At 47.0% G+C, this 18,210-nt stretch overlaps 1 protein-coding gene across 1 annotated transcript in view; it reads left to right on the top strand.

The window, feature by feature from the left end:
- LOC147883043 (Transducin/WD40 repeat-like superfamily protein) overlaps positions 1–18,210 on the top strand; it is a 108,190-nt gene that overhangs the window by 51,054 nt on the left and 38,926 nt on the right. Inside the window, exons 8-10 of the mRNA XM_087399717.1 lie at positions 1,091–1,233; positions 1,372–1,419; positions 16,922–16,974. Coding sequence (XP_087255843.1) covers positions 1,091–1,233; positions 1,372–1,419; positions 16,922–16,974 — 244 coding nt within the window. The remainder of the gene's footprint in view (positions 1–1,090; positions 1,234–1,371; positions 1,420–16,921; positions 16,975–18,210) is intronic.

The following is an 18,210-nucleotide window of genomic DNA, read 5'->3' as shown; positions in this document are numbered from 1 at the left end:
TCCACCCCTCTACCTCGAGATCATGTGAACTAGCTGATTTTGCAGATTAGATGTCCTTTAAACGTTGATATGTCTTCCCCAAGATATTTCTGCATTCTATAGGTTTCCATTGAGAGAGAGAGAGAGAGAGAGAGAGAGAGAGAGAGAGAGAGAGAGAGAGGCTGCTGCTGAGGTGACGAATGGAGGCTGTTGCTGAGGTGTCGAACGAAGGCTATGGCAAGGCTAAAGCTAAGGCTAAGGTGGCGCTAGCTATGGCGGGTCTATGGTGTAGACTATGGCGGGTGAACAACAGCGTGGGCAGAGAGAGAGGGATGGATGAGCTGAGGACGAATGTGAGCAGACGGGATGAGAGAGAGGAGCGAGGAATGACTGGCTAGCGACGGACAAGCGATGGTCTGAACGGTTTAGCGAGAGAGACTGAAGGGGGGGAGGGAGAGGCTGTAAGGGAGGAGGCTGAAAGGTTGAGGGGCTGAGAGCGAGGGAGACGCTGGGCTTACATTAGCTGCGCAGTTGAATACTGCGAGAAATGGAGCTGTTGGAGGCATGATTTTGAAGCTGATGATGTTGCATTCTTGAAGCTGAACCTTGCTGAAGATTTGAAGCTTTTGAATTGAAGCTGTTGACGGCAAAAGTCTTGGAGCAGATGGCGAATTAATTGGACCAGGTGGAACAGAAGCAGGGTTGCACGACTTGGAGCACAGTGTCTGGCCTTGAAACTTGAGCTGGAAACAGTTTAAACTTAAGCTTGATGGTATGATGTTAAATGCAGCTTGCTGCCTCAGTTTCTATGCCCTAGGTAGGATAGATGAACAGGCTGTTAGGGAGGGCGGGGACTGAGGAGGCGGAGATAGGGAGACGGGGAGGGCTGAGGTGGGGCTGAGGGAGGCTGGAAGGTAGGGAAGGCAGCTTGGAGGAAGGAGCTAGGGGAGCGGGTGAGAGGGAGCACGATGGGGAGCTGCATCTGTATGAAAAATAGGTATTGTGACTGTTTGCAAGGTTAAAGTTCTCTACTTGTTATTTTAATGCGATTTGTTCTCTGTACTTTGGTGTTTGTTTTGAATGTGATGAAGCAAGTGTTGTCTTCTCACAGGAATAATATCATGCCTTGCTTTCAATCCTTGTAATTCTGGGATCCTAGCAGCTGGTTCTTATGATAGAACCACTGCGCTATACACTGAGGATAATGCAGAGCTGCTTTTTGTCCTACATGGCCAAGAAGGTGGTGTCACTCAGGTAATTCAACTTTTGAAGTCTTCTCTCTGACTACTTATGTACTTGTTCTTTTTAAGTGATGGCATTCTTTTGTGCAGGAAGGCTAGAAGTCTAGGTGCATTTTTTATATTTTCCTATTTTTCTTGGCTGACCTTGCAGGTACAGTTTTCAAAAGATGGCAACTACCTTTATACTGGGGGTCGAAAGGTATGCTTCTTGCTCTATTTTCATATTTGGTGAGTAAGCTTCACCTTCCCTAAGTGGAATCTCTTGTATACTTATTGACATGTTGGCCTGTTCTGAAACATGTACACCCTTGCAGTTGTATATTAGTAGATTAGAATATTCTCTACGTGTAGATTGATGGATAGTTGTTAGATGGTGGAATGTCTGAATGGATATCTAGGGCCAATGGATATTTGATGCTAGAATTATAGGAACATCATGTTTGATTGCGTCATGAAAATAGAGGAGATTATCCCCAAGGCAATCTGTTCATTTTAGGTCAAGGATTCAGCACAGATACCCTTTCGGTGGAGCTGTAGGAGATGGTCCTTGAATTTTGTCTATGTAGATGCGAGTTTACATGATGCCGAAGCCCCCTTCATCCCGTGTTTGTAAAGCACACCATCATTTTGTCGCCAAATACCAGGGTTGATTCAGTGCACGTTATGGTAAGGTGTGTTTTGAAGAACCTTACCATAAGGTGCAGGTAGTTTGCCACGTTGCACAGCGCATGGCATACGTTTATTCTGCGCAACTGCTCTCAGGTTCTACTGCATAGCTGTTGCTGGAGCCTCTTTGCTTCTCTCTCAGCTGATTCTCTCTCTCAAGACTCAGCCCTACCCTCTCTCAGCCTTCTGCTCACTGCTGCAGGAAGCAGCCAACATCCTGCCCTCCCTCAGCCCGCACACTCATTCCCCTCTCTCAGCCTGCTGCCCTGTGAGCTCTCTCTGCATACACTCAGCCCTGAGCCCTTGCCCTCTCTCAATTTAGCCCTCTCTCATGCCCGTTTCCCCTATATCAGCCCTCTATCAGATCTTCCCAAGCTCTTTCACACAATGCCTCGACCACCTAACCCCTTATGGGATGTACACACCACCTATGTTGGTCCTTCCACTGCCGGACCCAGTAAAGGAAATGGAGGTGCATCTATTGCGGCAAAGAGGGAAATAACTCTATCACCCGATTCCTTTGTCGTGTTTCCAAGCTGGGAAGTAAGGTATAGGGCCTTGTGAGTCATCCCCACAAGATGTAATCGATCAAATATTGTGAGAGCACTCTGATCTTGCAGCCATAGTAGCACTACGTGATCTTGGAGCTTCATCAAAGCTATCGGATGATATGCTATCAGATATTGGAATGTCAAGTGCCTCCAAGAATTAAAGGCAAAGAATCACTTCCACGTTGCCAGCTCCATGTCCATGTCTGTCTCCATTCCAAACACCCAGTGGCCTACCTCCCTTGGCACCCTTGCATAGGCAAAGTACCCTCCATAGCTCATACACGACTCAATGAGTCGACCTCTTGGCACTGTATGAAAAGCTTTGCAATTATCCACAAAGCAACAGTAACCCTGTGTCTCCTCCTCAATGATCTCTCGGGAAGTCCACTTGTCCCACGGCTTTGAGTTCCTAAAGCTTATGCAAAGCGGCTAACCTCTGTGTCGAGCCTTGACGCATAGATCTTGGGCATGACATGTCTAGTCATAATGGTCTTCATGATCTTTTGCTCAGATGTTGTGAAGCTTCAAGGCTGCGCCTTTGACACCACTGGCTGTGAAAGTGTGCACGATGTAGTGTGTGGTGCGTGCAAGAGATCGTGTGCTGGCTTGTTAGGGACATCATATAGCATGTGTGCATAGGAGTGCCAGAGTTTGGTGTCCGTGAGAGGGGATGGGACTCATCGCTGTGCAGGATCTTTCGCCATAAGTAGAGTATTTACTAAATATAATGTTTATTAAGTCTTCCTCGTTCTGGTGACCGGAAGTCTACTTATTCTGGCATACTTGACAACGATACTCGCGCCTCGTCTTTGCATCACTCGAAAGATGATGCTTAGCCTCGAATCTGAGTTGGCGGTGTAAAGCCTTACACTCGTCATCATAGGAGTTGTTACAGGGTGTTGAGCCAAGAGGCAGTAAGAGCGTTGAATGAGTGGTGTGTGGAAAAATGTGTAGGGCAGCCTCATGCAGAGAGCGTGTGACCAAGGCAGATCGATCCCTTAGTATGTGGTTATGTATGTGAGTAGAGTGGAGAGGCGTGCAGAGTACTCGGGTGAGATTGTGATCAAAATGTATGTTGTGATTAGTGTGTGTGAGTGGTGTCGTGGTCTGCGCCGTAAGCCATGGGATGGATATACGAAAAGGCAGATAGGTGCGATCCACTCCTGGAGGTGGTGGTGAGATAGAGAAAGTCTGTGATATGTGAAGTGGAGATAGTCAACTATGTGCCCACCTGTGCCCCTCCCCCCCCCCCCCCCCAAATGTGAAACAAGGAAAGCCACATGAGGAGGGCTAGCGATCCAAGCCATTATAGATGATGATTTAATGTATCCTATCCATGTCTAATATTGCATACCTATAGGTTGTGACTAGGGATCGTCTGTCCACGGACATGATTGGCCATACGATGGCCAAGATCTAAGGATCGGTACTGGAGAGGGCGATGAGCAGCCATACAGAGGCACATGGGCAACGTGCTCTAGGGCAGGCATGTTTGTGGAGACAACACTCCGACTAGACCACATCTTCACCCTGAGGACTATCATTGAGGAGGCGAGGTTGAGACACCAGAAAGTCTACGCTTGTAGCCTTTCGGAAGGCCTTCGACATTGTCCCACGATCCCGCATGAGATCGGGAGACTACATGATATGCAGATTCCAGAGGTTCTGATCTAGGGAGTGGTGAGCCTATACGAGTCTGTCAGAGGGAGAGTTCGTGCCCAGAAGGTCTATCAGATTGGGTTGAGAGCACGATCGGGATAAAACAGGGATGCCCTCTCTCACCGTCCCTCTTCGGGCTCTACATTGATGAGATGATCTTTCATAGACCGCCTAGGAGGCGAGGGAGCACCACTAGCTGACTTGATGATACAGATTCTACTATACGCGGATGACATAGTCCTCCTGTCATCGTCGACAGAGGGACTACAGAGACATCTAGATGCCCTAGAGGTGTTCTGCAAAGAGAGAGACCTGATGGTTAACCTTGGGAAGACTAAGGTCATGATCTTCAACACCTCTTACACATGCTTCATCGACATAGCTCTACATACCAGAGTCAACGAGTGGAGATTGTGCAGTCCTACACATACTTGGGTGCAGTTTTCATAGGTCTAGTTTTCACGATGACCCACGCAGCCAGAGTACGACTCACACGAGGGCATGGTGCTTTGGCCCGACTAGAGCGACAGTGCTTCCAGCCGCACTTCCAGGATCCACCGACGAAGTGTTGGCTTTTTGACACTCTAGTGAGGCTGACTGCCATGTATGCGGCACCTTTTTGGGGGTGTGTTCTTTCAGTAGCAGAATGGAGGAGATTTGAGCGGCTACACTTGATTATGGGCTCTAGGATGATTCGGAGTAAGTCCTCGTCCTCCATCAGATTGCACAGGCAGAGTTTGCCATGACCCCTCTCCAGGTTGATGCCATCTTTCAGACAGTGACATTCCTCCACAGAGTTTGGGACCTACCTTGCGAGAGACTTCTGAGACTGGCCCTAGAGTCTTTCATATGACTAGCAGAGAGTGGGGTCGGTACAGCATGGTATGCACGCATCACCACATGGTTTGCCAGTCATGGCATTCAGATGGACCGGCTTCCCTCGTTTGTGCCACGTCATCTGCATAAAGAAGAATCTTGATGATGATCCCGGCAAGTGAGCAACCGGTCCCTCCGAACGCCCCCAAAGCTCATCGATGTAGAGGCCAAACAGGGTTGGTGATAAGGGACAACCCTGTTTGATCCCTATGGTACTCAAGATCTCATCTGTCCAACCTGCACCTGTCCGAACTCAGCCTGAGACTCTCTCATAAATGCCATGACAGCCCAGATGATCTCTCGATCAAATCCGAGTGTCTATAGGTGTGTGATGAGACGAGCTCGAGGTACTGTGTCAAAGGCTTTGCGGAAATCCACAAAGCAGCAATAAACCCGCTCCTTCCGTGATCTGGCCTCCTCAATGACACTCCTGAGTGTGAGTATGTGATCCATAGTCCCATGGTCTCGCCTGAAACCAGCCTAACCCTCTGCTCTGAGCCCTCTCATCTCTGCGAACAGGCTAACCGACACATCCAATACAGCTGCATAGATCTTGGACATCACATGTCCAATCATGATAGTCCTGTAGTTTCTCGGGTCCATGGGATCCCCTGCCTTGTGGATGGGGGTGATGGTGTTGAGTGTCCAAGTGCGGGGGAAGCCAAGGCAAACAGCGTCATTGAATAGCTTTGGTAGGATTGGGGCTAACGTGTCGATCCCATATGCGATAAACTCAGTGCATAGCCCCTCGTGATCCTTAGCTTGGCCATTGTGCAGTTTCAATGTCGCGTCCTTGACTCCCCCTCTGGTGAACAACGTGCAAGTGGTGGGGCGAGGTGTGTGTATGAGATCTGGAGTGGGCTGGTGTGGGACATCATAAAGATGGTGTGCATACGTGTGCCAGGCTCTTGTGTTGGTGAGAGGTGATGGAGACCTACGCTCAAGGAATCTCCGCCAAAAATCCTTACGTGTAAAAGACTATGTCTCGTCCTGTATAAGACTCCGAGAAGTTCCTCGAGTCTAACCATAAGGTACCATTACAGTTCCAAATGGTGCAGGCTAGGGTCTCGGAAACTTGAGTCTCATAGGCCCCGTCCCCCTAGGGGGTACGGGTAGGAGCCCAATGGGTTCCAGTCAACAACCTACCATCTCGGACCACGGCCCATTTTCCCTCCTTGCGGGGAACATCCCGCTGCTACAGAAGAACTCGTCGCTCCTCAATCTGTAGTGGTGTCAAATCCTCGTCCATGGATAGGGTGGGATGCTCTCGTAGAGCGGCTCGGCGTCGGAGTGTCGCTAGTCGAGCATGTGAATCTCTGAAGCGAATGACTAAGGGCTGCTCTTGGTTGGGGTCTCTCCCAAGAGGCCATGCTCCCTCTATGCCATGGTCGGGGACCCCCATGGTGGTGGTCACAAAGCTGATAACCTCCTCCATGGGCGTCGTAGTGGCGCTAGTGTTGTCTCCTGTGATCCCTCGTATCCGGATGTTGAGGGCCTTCGAAGCCCTCTGCTGCTGCTCCTGTATGGCGGCTGAAACAATTGCCTTTGCAGGCTCCCGTTTTGCCACGTCCACCCATCTAGTCGTCTCTGCTATAGCCGACTATATCGTGGCTATCTGTGCCTTCATCTCTATGACTGGGGTCAACATAGCTCAGTGGGTTCAAAGATCGAGGGGACCACGTTCCCCTCCGCCACCACAGTATGAGACAGCAGCCTTATAGACGCAGATCCGAGACATTTTTACCACTCATAGACGATCCACCATAGTGCTGGGTTTCAGATTCTAAGTTCCAGTTCCAGCTCTAGTCTCAGCCTACTTCAGATCGCCTGTCTAGTCGGGCCAGAGCACCCCATCCTCGTGTGAGTCTTGCCGTACCGCATGGGTCATTGTGAAACTTGGTCTGGTGAACACTACCCCCAAATATGTGTAAGATTGCACTAGTGGCACGGTATGTGAAGCAATGGCGACAGGACACTGCTCGCGAGGTGTTGTAGATCATAACCTTGGTTTTCCCAAGGTTAACTGTCAAGTCTCTCTCTTTGTCAAGGTTAACTGTCAAGTCTCTCTCTCTCCAGAACATCCCCAGAGCCTCTAGATGTTTCTGCAGTCCCTTTGTCAAGGATGATATGAGAACTATGTCATCTGCGTATAGCAATATCTGCACCATCAGGTCAGCTTGAAGCAAAACCTCTCCACCTAGGCGATTGACAAAAGAAGTGATCTGGTCATTATAGAGCCCGAAAAGAGTCGGTGAGAGAGGGCAGCCTTATTTCACTCTGATAGTGCGCTCAACCCAGTCTGATAGGCCTCTTGGGGCACGTACCTTCCCTCTGATGAACTCATATAGACTCATGATCCCCCAAATCATGATCTTTCGGAGCTGCAACTCTTGTAGCCTCCTGATCAGACCAGAATGTGGGATAGTATCAAATGCCTTCTGAAAGTCTACGAAGCGAGTGTAGACTTTTTGATGCCTCGACTTCGCCTCCTCACTAATAGCCCTCAAGGTGAAAATGTGGTCCAGGGTTGAGTGCTGTCTCTGAAAACTTGCCTGCCCAAGAGCATGTTGCTCGTGACCCTCTATGGGGCTGCTGATCTCCCTCTCTAGTACCGACCCATAAATCTTAGCCAAAGTGTGGCCAATCATAAGAGCGCGGTAGTTCCCAGTGTCCATGGGATCACGTGCCTTGTGTATCGGTACTATGGTGGTGGTGGTGCTCCAGGTAGGTGGGAAGCCATGGCATACGACATGGTTGAACGGCTATGCTAGGATCGGGTCAAGATCTCCTGTTCATGTGCAAAGTGCTCAGTATGTAGTCCCTCATGATCTGGTGATCTCTGATTATGAGGAGAAGGGCAGCCTGTACATTCTGCGCAGTAAACAAATGACACATAGTGGGTTTAGGCATAGAGGACATATCAAGTGGTGCCTGACCTAGGACATCATATAGAAAGCATGCATATGTATGCTAGACAATTGGATTTGTGATGGGGATGGATGACTCTCTGACAAGAGCCCCCATCCTGTAGTAGGATCTCCTCCACGAAAGGATCTGATCACCTCATCCATCCTGTATATGAGGAAAGCCCGCTTCTTACGCGGTGCCACTAAGCGTGAGATCTATTGTGCCTCTAGTGAAGTCAAGTGTCCCAGTGCTCGCTCATGTGTAAGGTGGGCTCTAATCTCTCTGCTCTCATCGTCGAACCAGGGGTTTTGGGGCATCTTCCCATCTGGGACAGGTGAAGATCGTGTTGTGGGAAAGGATCTGGTGGCAACGTCGGTATCACTAAGACAAGGGTATCTGATGCATGTGTGAGGTCCATCCCCCCCCCCCCCCTTCTCTCTCTCTCTCTCTCTCTCTCTCTCTCTCTCTCTCTCTCTCTCTCTCTCTCTCTCTCTCTCTCTCTCTCTCCCCCCTCTCCGCCATCCCGCTCGGCCTTCCGCTCGCCTGCTTAGCCTCCCCCGCTCAGCCTCGCATCTCCGTCGCTCACCCTTCCTGCCACTCAGCGTCCCCGCCTGCTCTCTCTCCGCCGCTGCCTACTAGCCTCTCCACCCGCCCGCTAGCTGCTAGCATAGCCTAGCCTCTCCATCCGCTAGCCCCCTCGACCTACTAGCCCCTCCACCTCCGCTTGCTTATAGCTCGCCGTACAGGGGCGGTTCTCATCAGCTAACCTAGCCTCAGGCTGAGCTGAGCCGAGCCCCTGGCTCAGTCAGAGGTGTTAGCTCAAATAAAGGGGTCGCTTATTGCACAGGTCTTTTTCAATATAAAGTTTCCGAAAACAAAGTTTTTCCCATCGACTCCAACCACCAAGAAGCCATCCTACACCGCCATGGCATCGACGCCTTCCCCCTATGCTTTGACTTATCACAGATTTCAAAGTAAGCTTGATCCACACGAATGGATTTACTTCCTACAGCAAGAACTCAGAGATGCAAAGCTCCGCATTGCTTCTTTGGAGAAGAGAGTTTCAAAAATGAAGAATGAAGGCAGACAAGAGGTAATACAAGAAGTCCTACAGCAATGCAACATCGCGGCTCCGACACCACAGCTCGTAGTCAAGGTCCAAGAAATGGTCAACACTCAGCTCAAATCCATGGGACATGAAATTTCAGCAGCAATACACAACAAGATCGACAAATGTGATCTCTATATTGAGGTAAGAGAGCAGCAAAACATAGTAAGTAACAAGAAGATTTTACGCATTGGAGGATTGCAACACAACTGTCTTAGCTGTTTTGGAATGGAAGAGGAAGAGGAACACATTGATGAGAGCAATATCATTGAACTCAAGAAGGTAGTACCACAAGTTGATTGGGATGAGAATGACATAAGCTTCATCACTCGAGAGGGTAACCAGGCACATATTTACTTCAAAGAAAAAAGATCAAGGGTCGAGATTCTTAGACAAACCAACAAGCTGAAAGGTCCTAGGATTTGGATATCTGAAGAGCTCACTATGACCCAACTCAAGCAACGGGTTAATAAACTCATCTCTTTGCCACTGCAATAGCACTCTGACTATCAGTGAGAATTGGAGAAGGACCCTCCAATGAAAGATGAAGATCAGCAAATAAACGATGCAGCCAAACACATTCAACTGTCGCTGTGAAAGCTGCCCTGTACTCAGCTTCACATGAAGAGGTAGCCACTGTAATTTGTTTCTTGCTCAACCAAGAAATACAAGCTTTCCCCAGAAAGAAACAATTGCCACTTGTGGACTGCCTAGTGTCATAATCTCCAGCCCAATCTAAGTCATTGTAGGCATGCATCTGCAAGTCACCCCCCCTGGGAAACATCAAGCCAAAAGACTTGGTACCTTGCAAATAATGGAAGATGCGTTTTACAGCCTGCCAATGCATAGTCTTTGGGCTGTGCATATATCTGCTCACCTGAGAAACTGCAAACTGAATGTCAGGTCGTGTATTGCAAAGATAAATGAGGCATCCAACAGCCTAACTGTAGGGTGTGACATCAAATGATTCACCTGCTTCATGCATTGTAAGCTTCAGCCCTGGCTCCATGGGAGTAGCTACGGGCTTACAATCCTGCATGCTGAATTTGTCCAAGAGTTTTTGCACATACTTGGATTGAGACATACCGATGCCACTATGCTCTTGAGTGAACTGGATCCCCAAATAAAAGTGTAGCAGCCCCAAATCTGACATGTCAAAAGTGGTCTGCAATTCAGCTTTAAAATCTGCAATATTATCTTCATTTGACCCTGTGAGGAGTAAGTCATCTACATAAAGAATGATGACTAAAATATCCCCCCCATCCTTCTTGATGTAGAGGGTGCTTTCAGTTGGACTGTTGTGCAGCCCCTTGCTGGTCAAAAAGGCATGAATCCTTGCATACCATGCACATGGGGCCTGTTTCAGCCCATACAAAGCTTTATTCAGCTTGCATACCTGAAGTGCATTTCCTGAGATTTCAAAGCCTGGAGGTTGTTTGACATAAACCTCTTCCAACAAGTCTCCATTAAGGAAGGCTGTTTTTATGTCCAACTGATGAACATTCCACTGAAAATTTGCAGCCATTGCTATGACTGACCGGATGGTTGTCATTCTGGATGTAGGAGCAAAAGTCTCCTCATAGTCTATGCCCTTTTTCTGAGCATATCCTTTTGCGACCAGCCTTGCCTTGTACCTGTCAATGGTGCCATCGGGCTTTCTTTTAACTTTGAAAACCTACCATGTACCTATGGCATGTTTACCTGGTGGCAAATCGACAACTTCCCATGTCTGATTTTTCTCAATGGACTGCAACTCATCGTGCATGGCATTCATCCAATGCACATTATCCTGTGCCTCTTCAAATGTCTCAGGTTCCTCCTCATCAAGAAGAGTACCTGCATAAGCTGATTCAACTGAAAGAGCACCTCCCCCATGCCTTACTGCACTCCGAGTTCTGCCAGGTAATGGAGCATCAATTTTACAGTCCATGAGAGTCTGTAACAGCCAATTTGGGACTGTTTTTGCTGCATGTATGTCTGCAATTTCCTGCTGAACAACCTCGTCCACGGCTTGTGGAGGTGGTATGACATCCTGTGGTTGAATCGGAGCATGTGGAGGTATCTGAAAATTCTGATTTTCATCAGATATATCAGCAGGGGAACCCAAGGCAATGGGTAGTAACCCCTCAAAGACATCACCGGAAGAAGAAGGCATATAAAATTCAGCTTGAGTGTGAGCTGAATTTTCTGAAAATATTACATCTCTACTGACAATGATCTTGCGTGTGACAGGATTGTAGAGACGGTACCCCTTGCTTTCTGCACTGTACCCAACAAAAATGCATTTGATTGCCTTATCAGACAACTTATGCCGAAACTCAACAGGCACATGAGCATAAGCAAGGTATCCAAAGACGAGGAAATGATCCACAGAAGGCTTTCACCCTTGCCAAACTTCATAGGGAGTCTTGGTCTTCAAAGCTTTTGTGGGTGCCCGATTTAAAACATAATTGGCACACATGAGACCTTCAAGCCAAAATTTGTGAGGCAATTTTTTGCTTTTCAGCATACATCTATCCATCTCCATAAGAGTACGATTTTTTCTCTCAGCTTTCCCATTTATCTGAGGAGTTAGCCTCACTGTAAGCTGATGTACAATGCCCTTGTCTTTCAAAAAAGCATCAAAATCTACAGACAAGTACTCCCCTCCTCTATCTGTGCGTAGTGTCTGTATCTTGAGTCCGGATTCATTCTCAACCATGGCTGCAAAGTGTTTGAAGACCATAAACACTTCTGATTTGCGTTTCAGCCCATAAACCCAAGTGAAGTTGGAGTCGTCATCTATAAAAGTGACAAAGTAAAGATGACCACCCAATGATGGAGTCCTCATGGGACCACAGACATCACTATGGATAAGCTGTAATTTTCGAACAGCTTTAACTGATCCATCCTTCTTACAAGGAGATCTGTGCATTTTACCAAGAATGCACCCTTCACAGGCATGTGGAGGAGGTGTTTCGAGAGGAGGCAATGCATCAACCATGGCATGTTTTTGAAGCATCATCAAGCTGCCATAATGCATGTGTCCATATCTCGCGTGCCATAACTCCGCATTCTGCATAGCCGCAGTGGGAGTGGAAACTGCAAGAGCATGTGCTGGTCTTTTCTCATACATGTCAAGCTGAAAAAGACCATGCAACAGAGTGCCAGACAATCTCAAGGCATAGTCATGCTCTCTATCATGGACTGCACACTTGTCATCTTCAAAAATGACCTGAAATCCAGCTCTGTTAAGAGTGGACACTGAAAGTAGATTTTTTGTGATACCAGGCACATACAAGACATCAGAAATGCTGAATGTTGAACCATCAATGGCTGTAAGTTCAACTTCTCCTGTACCACGGACTGAATAGGAGGAGTTGTTGGCACACGTGACCTTTTTACCAACAGGTGGTGGATGCAGAGATGTGAAGAGACACTTCTTGGAAGTGATATGCTTTGAGGCACCGCTGTCAAAATACCATGTATTATGTGTCTCATTGACGCTGAAAGCTGATGCATCCTTGGAAGAATCATAACTGCATGTCAGAAAAGCATAAGTGTCATCATTACAAGTGGCTGTACTATCCCGAGCAGCCAACTGAGAGTCTGAAATGCAAGACAAGAAGGCATAGTCGTGCTCCACAAAGTTGGCTGTAGCTTGCTCATTGTCAGATGCATGAGGAGTTGAATCTGAGACAGCCCATACCGGAGCTGTTTTTCTTTTCTTTTGCAAGCCTTTTCTTGCATTCTCCAATGTAGTGACCTGGCTTTTTGCAGTAATGACATATTCCCTTCTTCTTGGGCTTACCTGCATCACCCTTAGCCTTTTGAGAAGGCTGTCCTGAACCACTGGAAGGCTGATTTGCTGAAGTCTTTGCCTGTCCCTTTACTTTAGGCTTGAATTTTGAGAGCATGGCATGTTCACCTGCTCGTGAAGCCATGTTTTTCCTGGTCTACTCTTCCTGCAGCAGAAGTCCTTTCAACTCGTGAAAAGTGAGAGGATTTGCACCCCCCCCTCAAAGACAAATTCAGCGAGGTATGAAAGCTGAGATAAGACTCAGGAAGAGAATTCAGAGTAGTGGTAATCATCTCTGAATTAGGAATGATCTCATCAATATTCAGCAACTGCTCTCGTAAATCTTGTAGCTTTGTGAGGTGCAGTGACATGGAGTCACCCTCTTCCATATGTGTATGAGACAATTCTCTTTTCAAAAAAGACACCGTGGCATCATTCCGAGCTACATACATGCTCTCCAAAATATCCCATGCTGCCTTTGAGGTCTTACACGACTGGATATGCGGAATGATGAATCTTTTCACTGAAGGAGAAATACACAACAAAGCTAAAGCATCACATGAATCCCATCTCTTTTGCTCTGGAGTGGTAGGTATAACTGCACCAATAACTTGTGCTGTAGCTGTACCCTGTGCATGACCTCTGCCTCCTCCTTGTTGGGGAGGGGTATTAGGTGCCACATTTGCTCGCCAGAACTCATCCCCACTTACATAGTCCCACAAATTATGAGAAATCAGAATATTGCGTACCATAAAACTCCAGAGGGAGTAGTTGGTACCATCTAGCTTGTCCTCTTGTGAGAGACCACTGAAACCGAAATCATTCTGATTTTGCTGGGCCACGTCTGAGAAAGAAAATACAGCAAATGTAAATCTGAATTCCCTTGCTGGGAATGGAGTGCACAAATCCCAAAAAAACACAGCCAAACACTGGCTAAAAATGCAACTCAAATCTCTGTAATGTTTCTGTCAGAAGTCTGCCAGAGCATTCAATCTCTCCCAAAACATGCCAAAAGCACTTCAAAGCACTCACAGAAAGGCAGTGTGAACTGAAACCTGTCAAATTGCTCTCCCAACACAAAAGCCCCAATTTGTGGCTTGAAATTGCAACCAAAAAGGGGCAAATTTACTAAAAGCCCCAAATCTGCAATTTCTGAACAAAAGCCCCAAATTTGGAGTTGAAATTGAGCCAAATTTCACCCAAATAGATAATCTCCTGCAAAAGCCCCAAATTTCTTCAACACTTGCAGATTTACTGCAATGTTTGCCCAAAAAAATCCAACTGTGCTCCCACAAAATTGAGCCAAACAATGGCTATATGCAAGAATGCGCCTGCAAATGAACCTTGCAAGTAGAACCCTGCTCAAAAGTCCTGCAAAACGGTAAATTTCCAAGCCCACCTTCAAACTGTACGGACTAACAATACGGAACTGTCAGTCCAGTGCAGTTGTACGAAGCTGTGCAACTCAGCCTGTACGGTCAGAATCCGTACACCTGTACGGCTGTATGGATCTGTACGGCAAGCTGACACGGAAGCTGTATGGCGGTTTGTACATACAGTACGGGATCTGTATGGCGCTGTCGACGAGTTGGTACGGGTATAGAACTGTACGGTGAAGATACCACCAAATGGCGCCTGTGTACGGAACAGAGCTGCAGGCTGTACGGCGACGAGCTGTACAGCCGTACAGTGAAGCAGGCGGTGCTGATCGGAATCAAGGAGCTGGTATGGGTGTCACGTACAGTACGGAACAATACTGTGCAGATGTACGGGATAGTACGGCTGATGCAGGCTGATAGTACAGATCTGTACGGGGGCTGTTCGTACAAAATTCATACACATGTACGGACGACGAGCATAGGAGCTGTAACGGCGCACGTGTGAGCTGAGCGTAGTTGTACAGAATCAAAGCTTGCAGGTGACTGTACGATGTATGACCAGTACGGCACCTCGAAGCTTGAGCTGGAGCTGCGTGACGTGTCGAGAGCTTGGGGGTTGAAGATGGGAGCTAGTCCGGGGGCAGGTGGAGCTGGTCCAAGAGCTTAGTATGCTCTGATACCAAATGTGAGAATGGGAGAGAGAGAGCAAATGAGAGAACAAGAGTAGGAGCGTAAGAGCTGAAAGCTTAGTTGCAAATAGATGAGTGTGATACAACTGAATAGAGTGATGGGTTTTGTCTAAGTGACAAAACCTTATCACTTCACTAACCATAGTTAGTGAACTAACTGTGGTTAGGGGGAAAAACCTCTAAGTGAGGGAAAAGTGCCCCTAACCTACTTATTACATTACATTGGTCACTGCTAAATTGTAGCAATAATTCTAACAGGAGGGAGGGAAAGAAAGAAAGAAAGATGTATTAACGTCTGCAAGAGGCCTCGTGGGCCTATGAGACAAAATACAAGCCAAAAAGTAACTCATACAAGCCACAGAGGCTGAAGCAAAGGGTTCACTAAGACCCTTGCTGAAAGCTAAAGTGCTAAACTGGTGGGGGGGGAGGAGAGAGAGAGAGAGAGAGAGAGAGAGAGAGACATGATATGATCATATTAAAGTCTATTTGAGACCCTTAAGGATCTATGGGACTGGCGATCACTATCCACTAATAGTGATCCCTTACGTTTTCAATTAGCTTCCTAGCATTTTGGCTGGCTGGTTCAGCAGATTTTTAGATTATCTCTACTGTCCCTATAACCTTCTTTGATGTGTGCGTAGGCTCTACATCTTAGGAGTACATGCCGCTCATTTTCTACCTCTCGTGTGGGGCAGATTTTGCAAGTTCTTTCTTCTCTGGGGATCTTAGGTCTTGCCCATCTTCCCTTCTCCACCTCGAGATCATGTGAACTAGTTCTGATTTTGCAGATTAGAAGTCTTTTAAATACTGATATGTCTTCCTTGAGGTGTTCCGTAGCTATCCATTGAGAGAGAGAGAGAAAGAAAGAAAGAAAGAAAGTGTATTATTGTCCACTAAAGGCCAAAATGGGCCCATGGGACATCAAGAACTCTGCATACAAGATAGCACAAAATCAACGTGCCACAAAGAAGAGGCATCGTCGAATATCATCTAAGTGCTACGCAATACAATGCAAGTGAAAGTACATAATGTCAAATCTGAGCCTAAATACAAAGTAAACTAGATGCAAGGAAACCGCCCCTAGGTGCAAAATGGGGGGATGAGTACAATATGCCAATGCAAAGATACAAGTCCAGGTGTCACGGAGTCTGAGAACCAAAATAATAATGGAAATCCTGTCCATCGACTCTGCCTCCTGCTATGAGAGTACAAATCTGAGCAAAGGTGAGGTGAGCGGCTGGTGGGGCGAGATCTCCATGAGTAAGTCTCCTCCGAAAAGCTGCCATCATCCTGGATCGTCTAGAGATGAAGCGACGAGTACGTCCCCTATGTAACAAGATCCTGCGGCGTCTACAAACCATCTCATATGTACATCCACAGGGTGGAGGCATGTGTCCTGTGTGAGCTCTGACCTCCTCGTGCTCCTCCTGGTCTCTGTCCTCTGGTATAGCGAGAGAGAGAGAGAGAGAGAGAAGAAAGAACTATATATTAACGTCTGCGGGAGGCCTCGCTGGCCTATGAGACAAAGAGCAATACAGAGATAACTCATACAAGCTACTGCGGGCTGAAGCAAAGGCTTTGGTAAGGCCCTTGCTGAGTGCTATAGTGCTAAAGACTAGTAACAACAAAATAGAAAATAGCATCAAAATTCTCAAAGTATAAGGTGCTCAGAGCCCCATGTATTCAGGCTCCATGATGGCTCTCTGGTGAGATGCAAAGATCTCCTGAATCTGTGTTTGTCAGGCTGTCACATGTGGTGGTGCGGGGCATGGAGAGAGAGAGAGAGAGAGAGAGAGATTAACGTCCACAGAAGGCGTCATGGTCCTATGGGACAAAGTGCGGAAAACACCAAAAGGGAAAAAAAACTCATACAAGCCACAAAGGGCGCGCTAAGGCCCTTGCTGAGTACTATGCTGAAATAAAGAGCTCGATAACTCAAGCAAAATCAAATACAAAACATGTCGTATCATATCATATCATGTCATGTCATATCATATCATGTAGTATCTGAAAGTAGGAAGAGAGAGAGAGAGAGAGAGAGAGAGAGAGAGAGAGAGTGATGTCGATTTCCTTTTCGTTGTGGTGCAGGATCCTCATATTCTTTGTTGGGATTTGCGGAACACAAGTGGAATTGTATACAAGTAAGACATTTACTTGCGACATAGCTTTACTCAAGTATCTCAGGATGGTGAAGATTGCCTATAATTCAATTTGTATTTCTCTTTGTATCTATGCATGAAGAATGTCTTGAAGTTGATATTCACGAAAGTACCAAATGGCTGTTTCCGCTTGTTGATACGCGTTCTAACAAAATGTTTATAGTGAACATTGAAGATAAGGGCATGTTGCATTTATGTAATTGTGCATGAGTCAAACAAGCTCAATTGCTGCTCATTAAGTTATTTTATTGTGTAAAGATAGTTGAAGTCTCAGGTGGGTTTTGCATCTCTCAAAAGCTTACGCTTAGCTAGGTGAGCTGCCCCATCGCATACTTGATATGATAGTTTTATTTTGTAGGGGACGTCTAATTTTGCTCTATCAACACATTAGCCATGCAAAATTTGGTTTTCCTCAGTAGTGGTTAAAAAAAGATGCAAGCCAAGTGTTCTTCACGCTTATTTTTTGCCAAGGCTTGCTCTTATAAGGGTCCACCTTCGCTTTAGTCACTTGTGAAACCTTGTGAAAGTATGGTGGTTGGAATTTAGCCGAAGTGTCCACCAATGCCCAAGACAAAGCATGAACACAATTAGTGAAAATCGCAAAAAGTGGACATAGATTCTAATGCAAGTGGAATTTGATACATATAGTAAAGTAGACAAGCTGAAGGGAGACAAATTTCGTTCTTTTGATTTATAGCATGATCCCCTATTATGCCATATCTTAGATCAAGTTCCTTCTTTACCTGCTTTGAGCCAACCTTTGTGTTGGTGGGCAGAGGTGCCGCAAGGTATCCCGAGCTACCTTAGTTCCTTTCTTCTTCTCTGCTGGTTTTTTGTTGGGGTGGCTGCGGCCTGCAAACCCCCTTTTTTGCATCTTATCCATCCCTTCTCTCGTCTCGAGCGCCTCTTATTCAAGCTTGCCCAAGCAGCTCTTAGCTTTGTCACGTTCGGGAATGTAGGTGGTGACCTCTTGGTCTAGCCAGAGGGGCTGGTATGGCAGCTCCCTTGACTGCCACAGCTGCTCGGATTTCCCTCCCCCCAGAGGACAAGTAGCAGGTGCAGATTGCAGTTCACCCCTTGTAGGATAGAGCTTTGGCGGGTCGCATCATAGGCTCCGCCCATGAGGAGCCAAGTTTGAGATTGGATCTTGGCGAACTTGACGCTAGAGGGTGACCACATGCAAGAGGTCACCATCTATGAGAGAGGTGTCTTTCTTCT

Source organism: Dipteris shenzhenensis, chromosome 28 (assembly GCF_047967505.1).
Source record: "Dipteris shenzhenensis isolate YYH24624 ecotype China chromosome 28, Dip_SZ_1.0, whole genome shotgun sequence".
Taxonomy (NCBI): Eukaryota; Viridiplantae; Streptophyta; class Polypodiopsida; order Gleicheniales; family Dipteridaceae; genus Dipteris; species Dipteris shenzhenensis.
This window is presented reverse-complemented; position numbering and strand designations above follow the sequence as displayed.